The sequence below is a fragment of the Trichoplusia ni genome, unplaced genomic scaffold (assembly GCF_003590095.1).
Source record: "Trichoplusia ni isolate ovarian cell line Hi5 unplaced genomic scaffold, tn1 tig00002328, whole genome shotgun sequence".
In the NCBI taxonomy this organism is placed as follows: Eukaryota; Metazoa; Arthropoda; class Insecta; order Lepidoptera; family Noctuidae; genus Trichoplusia; species Trichoplusia ni.
Genome location: NW_020800261.1, coordinates 21,795 through 31,843, shown reverse-complemented (window position 1 = coordinate 31,843; position 10,049 = coordinate 21,795). Strand labels below are relative to the sequence as shown.

At 40.1% G+C, this 10,049-nt stretch overlaps 1 protein-coding gene across 1 annotated transcript in view; it reads left to right on the top strand.

The window, feature by feature from the left end:
* Positions 1-3,638: 3,638 nt before the first annotated feature.
* LOC113507527 (basement membrane-specific heparan sulfate proteoglycan core protein-like) overlaps positions 3,639-10,049 on the top strand; it is a gene marked incomplete at its 5' end in the record, with an annotated part of 28,194 nt that continues 21,783 nt past the window's right edge. Inside the window, 9 exons of the mRNA XM_026890383.1 lie at positions 3,639-3,750; positions 3,829-3,939; positions 5,031-5,138; positions 5,408-5,521; positions 5,972-6,193; positions 7,269-7,385; positions 8,007-8,130; positions 8,301-8,413; positions 8,522-8,635. Coding sequence (XP_026746184.1) covers positions 3,639-3,750; positions 3,829-3,939; positions 5,031-5,138; positions 5,408-5,521; positions 5,972-6,193; positions 7,269-7,385; positions 8,007-8,130; positions 8,301-8,413; positions 8,522-8,635 — 1,135 coding nt within the window. The remainder of the gene's footprint in view (positions 3,751-3,828; positions 3,940-5,030; positions 5,139-5,407; positions 5,522-5,971; positions 6,194-7,268; positions 7,386-8,006; positions 8,131-8,300; positions 8,414-8,521; positions 8,636-10,049) is intronic.

Here is a 10,049-nt window from a genome sequence, read left to right as displayed (position 1 = left end):
AAATTCAAAATGTTTTATTTGCTTGATGTGTATGTCATCCCAGCCCGCGGCACTGCAGCGGAGGCAGATGAACTTGTAAAGTTTGTTCAGGCTGAACCTATATATATATATTAATATATAAAGCTGAAGAGTTTGTTTGTTTGTTTGAACGCGTTAATCTCAGGAACTACTGATCCAAATTGAAAAATTATTTTTGTGTTGAATAGAACATTCATCGAGGAAGGCTTTAGGCTATAAACCATCACGCTGCGAATAATAGGAGCGAAGGTACAATGGAAAATGAGAAAAATCAGGGCAGGTATAAATCATAAATTATATCTTCTGCCCACCAGTCTGGATAAAACCAACGATGATTGAATAAGCGTTCAAATATGACATTGACCTATCAATTTAAATATAAAAAATAAAGCAAATACGCGTCGCTCCGTAAGTAGCTTCTACTGACACTACTCTTATTCCTACCACTCAAACACATTGCGTAGCTGTAAAATTCATTATTCATTATTCATTTTAACCATTCTAGTAGTTCTCGATAAGCTCTAATCTTACCCCATCCTTACTTAAGTCCAGAAATGAATTTAGTCATAACAATAACACTATTAGAGATCTGGTTCAAGAGTCCATCCACTACTCGCCGCGGCTCTACAACAAGAGACATTTCTTTCTCTGCCTTACCTTTTAACTTAGCCTTCTAAATTATATCAATACTAAAAATATTTGTAGATCATAAAACCAGAGCTACGGAATGATTGAGACGTCACCAGGTTCTCATTGTAGAGCAGTCTGAGGGTTTATTGTACATAGTTGAGTGTTATCGAGTAGCGAGCTGCGAGCCTGTTGACTGATATTACTGTGGGACTGGCGTCGTGCAGGTGCGCCGCTAGCGGGGCAATCTGTTCGAACGGGCCGATGTTGTGGTCCAACCTTTGTTGGCGAACGCCGCTTTGTGCTCCCAGCCGGGCGTCTACCAAAATAACATCAACACACTAGCCGAACTATGCCAAGAAACTTAACATTAATTTCTATTTCAAAGATGATAACCCTGAGTGGCCTCCACACACTAGCCACTTGCTAAGTAACTACCCTGCCTTACCATATTTTCAGGCAGTCATATGTCAACATCTGTTCAGACAGAGCGAGAACTTCTTAAAGTTCTGGTTCTGTTTTTTAGTTGATGTATACAGGTAAACTGAAAATCTTATTCTGTTACGACCTATTAATAGGGTATAGGTTATTTCTTATGTTTTGGATATTTTTTCGGAAGTCCGTAACTTAGTCACTACCAAGTTTTGGTTTCAAGTTATATTGAAAGCGGGGAGGTGCTGAAAATATGTCCTCACTGCACATACAAATCCAGAAAGTAATCCTATTATCCATACTATAAAACTGCGTTGAGTGGTAGGGAAACACGCTAATCACTCTATTGTTACGTGGCCCAAACAGATAACTACTGAATCCGATCGAACCTCGGCATTGCCATTCCTCAGCTCCTGAACCGTGCCGGTGGACCATTTTAACAATATTTACTTACTTCTGTCTACTAGGTCAAACGCAAAGAAATGACTAGATTACAATTTTGTAATTGAGCAAGGAAGCAAACCTTCAGTAATGTGAGTACTTCCAAATTTGAGTAATTGTGCAACATTAAGTTATTTGAGTTGAGTGATGCGTCGCGTCGCGGCGAAGGCGGCGCGCGGTCGTAGGACGCTGTACCTACTCCAGAAAGCTTTTAATAAAATATTATTACCCTCGTACGAACGTTGGGTAAACCTTATTTGAGGTTTTCACGAAGCTATGTTCGCTCGTAGAAAGCGAGCGAATCGGAAAATGTTTTCCTTACAATCCTTAACGCTACGTGTATTGTTTGCGATCACTAATTCACTTCGATTTTGTAACTGCAAACAAACTCGCATACTTACAAATTGTAAATGATAAAAAAACATTGTATCGCGTTATTGGTACAGGCGTCATTGTTAAGTAGTTAAAATCCATCTCAAATGTAATGATATTAGCTTAAAATTAAATGCAAAACGTGATACATAAATCTATGGATTAATGTAAATACATTCCTGGGCCGGCTCGCCGCGCGCCGCGTTCTAAATTGCAGCGGAGTGAGGTAATGCTTTCAAATGTTAAGTGTTGAGCCTTGACTCGCGCCCAGGACGACGTGGTTCACGTGGTACACGGGGCTCACGGGGCTCACGGGGCTCACAGCACCAACACCGATGCTGACAGCTGTTATCGACTTGTGACTCAGTGTCCCTTCCAATCTAACATAATTATCTGTTACTTCTGAAAATTAGCAACAAAACTAAAAATGTATAAAGTTGTATGTTGCTTTTTGCATTATTCTCTTTCTCGAATGCTCTTCAATAGCTAATTATTAAAATGTAATAAACTAGCACTAGTTCTTCTTAAATGAACAAAAGAATGAAAATAAAGGTGCAATGGCATGGTGGTTGATGGGTTTATAGCTCACTGGGTACACTCATCAGATATTCAAAGTAACACAAGAGTAGTCTCGAGTGCGGCCTCCCCCTGCCGCGCGGCCGCGGCGCGGTGGCGGACTGCTAAACACCGACACGTTGTCACGATACATAATGCGAAGGCACACCGAACTTTGCGATTTTCAAAGGCGTACGCGCAAACTCTGAACTAAGACTTGCCTATTTATACAGCGTTAAGTATAGCACGTAGTAGGCCGAGGAGAACCGCGCCGGAATCTTAAATACCCACGCATAGGTGCTGCTCGCGGTGTTTATGGAACAAAAGATTTAGAAAAATTTGTCGGGACTCGGCGCCTCCTTTCTTTTTATTGTCGATTTATGCTAACTAGCGCGGTGTTCGCACACTTGTTAAAACTGACGATTGCTACGTGATCGCTGTAGTAAACATCTCCCTCATTCTAACATTTAATGAGCTTGTTTTGTTTTAAGCTAACCGTCTGCCGTTGGTCTACATAGGTATTTATTTCAGGATGGTTTACTCCGTGCCGTCCTCAGATATTTTTCTTTTTGTTTGGATAATTTGTTGTAGCAAAACCAACGAGACCGGAATCCTTACAAACATTTCTTTGGCCCTGGAAAATTGATTTTACGTTAATTTTATGAGAGACATGCTCTGCATCTCATTAGACTTACGGATCTCCTTCCTCAGTTAACATAAGCAGGTAATTAGTATCTGAAGTTACAGAATCTACTTGCAACCAAATTCAAACACCGCAGCAATTTGCTGTACAAACATTGAGATAACTAAATATTACTCGCTTAAGTTTGTCACAGAAATGCTCGTATAAGCAACCGCAGACTTGCATCGCTTTGAAATGTTAGCTTATAAAAGTTAAACATTCATCAAACACCCGAGCTGTTAGCAAGCCATTCTGAGGAACGGCAGCGCCACCTCGCGTCTGCCGCGGAACTCCGCGTTGGAGTTGTGAAGTGAGCGCAGTAGTAGTTTAAACATTCTCTGGTAGGTGGCGCGCGACAAAAAGTGACTGTCTGTGGCACTGAGGAATCCATGCTACGAATAAAAAATGTTTTAGTCGTTGTCACTGGACTCGGTGAAGGGGAAAGGAGACAGAAAGGTGTCTATATTTAGTGTAGTATTTAAGCAAAATTAATGTTTATTTTTTATGTTAAACAGAATGCGGCGCCGACGACTTCCGCTGCAGCGACAACAGATGCATTGAATCCAGTCGACGATGCGACAGCGTATACGATTGCCCCGACCAAGAAGACGAACGTGGATGCGGTAATATTAAGAAAGCTTTATTTGAAATCCTATAAAGAACGATGATTTATACCTTACCCATAACTAAAATTTGTTTAGATTGCCGAGCCGATGAGTTCCGTTGTGAAAGCGACGGATACTGCATCGAAAAGCGAAAACAATGCGACAACGTGAACCACTGCGCTGACGGGTCCGACGAACAAGACTGTGGTATGTACTACAGTATAATACTTGCTGCGAAAACGGCACACCGTCATGCAGAATTTTCCTTTGCACGACGAGTGCAAAATACTTGGGGACAATAAAGTTACATTTTTGTATATACTTGATGAGATGTCATTACCATAACAATAATAAAATACAAGGAAGCATGTACAAGTCGAGATTTTACAGTAACTTGTCCATGCAAAGGTAAATAATGCAGCAACTGTTAAGACTTGTAAGTTTGGTGGTGCTGTCACTGAGCGATTACCCTAATAGAATCTGTTCGCACGCTGCCTCTGTATGGACTGTTCGCACGGTAAGTGTCGCGCCTGGTGTCGTGGAGCGGACACCACGTGTGTCGCGACACCGGCCAGTTCCGGTGCCGCGATGGCACTTGTATATCGGTTCTCAAACGATGCGACGGATTTAAGGATTGCAAGAAGGACGGCAGCGACGAAATCGGATGTCGTACGTATCTGCTTAATCGCAACTAATTTCACTCTGGTTTTGTTTACCTGCCAAATCAAAATTTTGACAAGATTTTTATAACTTTTTTTCAATTTTCTAATATAAAAATAAGTTAATTACTTAGTTGCTTTACCTGTAATAGTACATTTAATAACGAATTAAAGTTGCTACCTTCACTTAAGTACCTAATTATACTTACTTATACATATCATAAGAAAAGGTAAACATTACCAGGAAGCGCATAATGCGGATACTAATATAACTAACCAAATACATGGTGTACAATAAAGAATGTAATTTTAAAAAGCATGCGGCCCCGACCAGTGGCAATGCGATCATGGGAGCTGTATCCGACGCAATAAGCGTTGCGATGGACGGGTCGATTGCCCCACAGATAGGTCTGATGAGAGGAATTGCATCGGTAAGATACCCATCCCATACTAATACTACACTGGACAGAACCATATCACCCACACTAGCAAGATGGAAGTGTCCATTCACTATCCACAAACAACATGATAATGATTGCAACATTAATATCTCGCATGAGTTAGTTTCCAAATTCCTCTCAACGTAATACATATAATCACATGATCAGGTTACATGTATAGCTTTGCATGTATTTCCAGCCAACGGGTACTTTAGATGCAGAAGTGGCAAGATCATAGCCGAGTCTCTAAGGTGCAATCGTCAATATGATTGCACGCCTGGAGATTTTTCCGATGAACAAAATTGTCGTAAGTTCAAAATTTCGTAAATGAATCTTGCTATTTGGCTTACCGTCTTATTTCACTTCTTCATTCTGTTCCGTCTCTTACACATCTGAGTTCTTTGAACACTCACTACAAGTCTGGGCATTTTGTTTCATTTGATACGTTTGCAGTATTCTTCTTTTTCACCTCTGTCATTTCTGTTTCAAAGTTTTTTTTCTTTTTTCTAAATTGCTGGTTATTTCTCAGCTCTTACATGTACGTGATTGAAATCGTCTATTTCTTTTACCGAATAGCATGTGGTGCGAACGACTTCAAATGCAATAATGGTCACTGCATTCCAGCATCCAAACGTTGTGACAGAACGCATGATTGTCAGGACGGTTCTGATGAACGTGATTGCACTTATGGTTTGAATTTTTCCAAATTATTTAACACTGATTTTAGTAATTTCTTAGTAAGAGATTCAAGGTGATGGTAGAATTTTTACCTCCCTTTAGCATGTTACTTATTATTTAATTTTACATTCCGAAGCTTTATAAACGCACAGCATCAGTTATTAGATTAATATGAGTAACATTGGTTTTATGAACTTAAAGCGATTGATAGCTAAATGTTGACTTTGAACTTAGATTGGTAAATAACGATAAAAAAAACATTTAAAATAGATGACAAAATCGTTTTAAGTTCATCATTATTTAAACTACATATTTAATATAATTTATGGCCAAGATTAATTCCCAATTTTGGCGATCTAAAGGAAATATTTTATTTTTGAGTCTAGAAGGGGACTATCAGTTTTGGTGCCGATGGTTCCCTGGCTCTTGTACTGACTCGGTTATGGTGCATTATTACGGCAGGCACAGTTTGCATGGCTTATGAATATAAATGCTCGAGCGGAGCGTGCGTGCAAGCCGACTCAAGATGCAACGGATCGGCGGAATGCGACGACAGCAGCGACGAAACTAACTGCCCTTGCAAAAGGGACCAGTACCCGTGTCGGGACGGTTCTTGTATAAATATAGCCTATCTTTGTAATGGTCGGGCCGATTGCAGTCAAGGTGAAGACGAGTACAACTGCCGTAAGTGACGCCAAAGGAATGCCTTTCTATGTTAAACATTTATTGCATGTAAAATTGTATATATGGTAAAATGTGTAGTCTACTAGTTGAGTTCAGAACTCTGATAAGTTGGAAACTCTAGATAATTGTATTGCCTTAGCTATGTAATCAAGACCTATGGGACTGGGGGCTTCAGTAATAATTAAATAATTCAGGCAGTTTCATCCAGTAGCAGTTTTAGTACTTAATGGTTTGACTTGGAAAAACTTTTGATTGTTTATTTAATAATATTTTTTAAACAAATAAATACCAGGGCCAAATAAATTACTAGGTAAATCAAATAAATGAGCACTCGCAGTAAAATAATTTAAACATTGGGTCCGGAATAGTCTTTTCATATTTCGTTTATATAACAGTAAGCAGAATGTAAGCAGAATAGAAATACAACATCGACATTCCTATTCCCTCAATAGATTTGGGAAAATTCGTAACAAGTCGCAAATTTGACTTGTTACGTTCCTTACCGAAGGTCATTAGCGGTAGCACAATGAGACTTCAAACGTTTTCAATCCAGACACAGCAATGTCTAAAATGCAGCAGACAGCAATTCTGATGAGATGCTGAATATGATGGGATTGGAAGAACTTTTAATTTTAAGCTGTTACTAATGGACAACTAGACTATTAATTGAGATTTCTACCTTAACGACATTTTACTTAAGTTCAGTACGGTACTTATTAGAAAAAACCTGTCTTAAACATCGTTTGATTGTTATAGCTATAGGTGCTCCATTAGTTTGGATTTTTTATTAAAATACACATTTTTTTTTTAAAAGACCCTCTGAAACCTGTCTAAACGAATGGAGTATGTAAGCATGCGCATCACGAGACCGCATGACCTCTTCGTTGTTATGTGTATCTTGTTATATTTCTTCAGTTCTCTATTCAGATATTTTAAGATTCTTGTCAAATAAAATTAAAAGAACCAGTAAAATGGTGCCTTGAACTGTGATAATTTCAGTAGTTACGGGATGTGCTAATGAAGCCGCACAAAGCGAACATCACTTGCCAGGAGTACATGATATCAATGCTTCCAGGCTCGTCCTGCCCGCCCGGACGGTTCACCTGTAACTTTGGCTCGCAAATCGCATGCGCCGAAAAATGTAACGGAGTTTCTGAATGCGACGACGGCGAAGACGAGGACGACTGCGGAGGTACATCCACTTTGGTTATCCCATTAATACTTAGAGCTATTATAATTAAACGTACACACTATCAAATATTATGTCTTAGACCCACTTGATCTACTCCAAATACGGTATTACCCCTAGTAAAATAAGCAAAATCAGTGATCAGGGAATCTTTGAGGAACAAACTCCAATCAAGGAGTAGGAAGAGGTATGTAAGTGGGAGCAGTAAGTAAGTCGGGGTATTCCGTAGTGACGTCTCCAATGTGACCGAAGGATGTTTTAGTAGGTACAAGGCCGTTGGGAGTTATCAGATCACTAGGGTCATGCAGCTGTTATGTCTGTATGTTTCATCTTGATATTTTTATTTGCACATCCCTGGTAATGCGCGAAGTAGAGCTACCTATACATAGTGAACCCATTGTTGCTATGTTATATTTATAATCTCAGCAAGTGAACTCTCAAGATAACTTATATTATGATTAAGTTCTGCGAATATAAAAGCTACTGCCGATGTACAGCGAACTAAGCAAATAACATGAGGCTTTGCGATTCATTGCGTGTTTCTGCGATATATCTGCCATATAATGTGACGATGTGTTGGTGTTGTAAGGATCCATGTTTTAATTGATCGTATTGTTTTTAAAGCGTGTCCCCACAAATGCGACGGGACGTGTATATCGACCAGTCAGATTTGCGACCGAATCGAAGACTGTTCAGACGGCTCCGACGAGAACGAATGCAATTTTTGTGACAGGCCAGATGACTTCAGGTAACTCATGCCGAGAGTTGTTTATCTATTGCATTTATCTAATAAGCGTGACCGTATGCTTGATGCTCTTCTGAAGCGAATGCTTGCAATGCTACCGCGACTACTGCTCCGGCGATTGATACCTGCGTATTCCCTTGTCTCGTGGCTGTAAACTAATGTTTTTATTCTAGATGTGAGTCCGGGGAGTGTCTGTCCTATTCGCTGGTCTGCAACGGCATCTCGGAATGTTCAGACTCCAGCGACGAACAGTTCTGTAACCGAACGATGACCACTAACCCCGAACGTAAGTACCAATCTAATTTGAGCCTGGATATGTTCGTGCTCGGAGCTGTAAATAGTATGTAGCTGTTAAAACTGGTATGGGGTGCGTGACAGGCATGTGTGTTTACAGAACCCTGCTCGTATCAGCAGTTCCAGTGCGTGTCAGATGGCGTCTGCATTGACCAAAACTTCTTCTGCGACGGCACGAGGGACTGCAATGATGGTTCCGACGAAGCCAACTGCCGTAAGTACACATAGTGTAAGCCAACGTCCTCCACACGTAACTACCAAAGTTATTAAGGTTCTATTAGGTTGAACCTTTTCAATGAGGAAATATGTAAAGAATGACCAAGATTCACGTTTCAATATGGTCAAATAAATAACAATTTTAGTAGGTTAAGATATTCATCGTCTTAATTAAGTATTTATTGTTTCTCATTTTTACTTTAAAATACACAAAAAAATGTAAACATCTTATTTTTAATGAATAATGAGCATGTATTGATGTGATACTTGAAAATGTTCATATCAAGCACAGGGCACTCACTTGCTTATAGATTCAAAGAGAAGCACAAACTAATCTGTCTTTTACTTGCACCTATTGATCTTACACTAAATATGTATTATATGGCACCAACACGACTGCACCAATAGTCTATGCTCCGAAGGCCTACCGATGCCTCTCACTTCAAGTCACTTTTAGCAGTAGTGTATGAGGGACGCCGCTTCTCGTCGGCACGCGGCTGCAGCTCAACAACAACTGCCCGAGGTGGGAGGGCGCGCAGACCTCCAGGCTAATGATAGCCACACACGTACTTCGGGATAATTGAATTGAACCTGCTTTGAATTGAATTCCATACGTTCAATTACAGTACGAATTGATTCGAGTATGTAGACGAGACATGTTGGTAGGCTAGTGTAGGCAGTAAGTGTCCTAGCGGTGTGGTGGTGGTGTGCGGAGGGCTCATGTGATGATGGTGTCCAGCTTGGTACATGACGCGGGCGTCGCGCTCGCCGGCCGTGGCCTCCTGCCATGAGTCTGAGTTCACCTGCTACGACGGCCGCTGCATTCCGCATTCGAGGCGCTGTGACAATATATACGACTGCTACGATTTTTCTGACGAACAGAACTGTTACAACACGGGTATCCGATACATTCTTGTTTTACGTTTGAGTGTAATCATTGACTTGAATTCAGTTTCTCATTCGAATAGGAACTCCTTAAAACCATTATGGTTTATTAATTATATTATTATGGTACCATTAAACCATATACGATAAGTAAAACAGAGCGATATAATTACACTCAGCCGTGGACATGATGGAAGTTTTTGGAATGCGGTTTAATAAAAATGTTTTAGTGTACCCCGGTAATTTGAAGCCCTCAGGCCATGTTCATGCTTCACAATATTTACCATCATATTACCATCTTCCTTACAACAAAGATGAACCTTAGTTTTGTTGTACCTAGTTGGATCATTGACTCTGTAGGAAAATACTGTGCTAGCCTTTAGTTTAGAGAATTGTATTTTTAGCGCCATAAAGTAATGATTAGTCGTCCTCAGTCCTGCATCGTATACGTTCACAATCAGGTCTCTTCTTATGATACTCTAGTTATTTTAATCAATACCAAAAAATGACACCGATTTCATTAATGG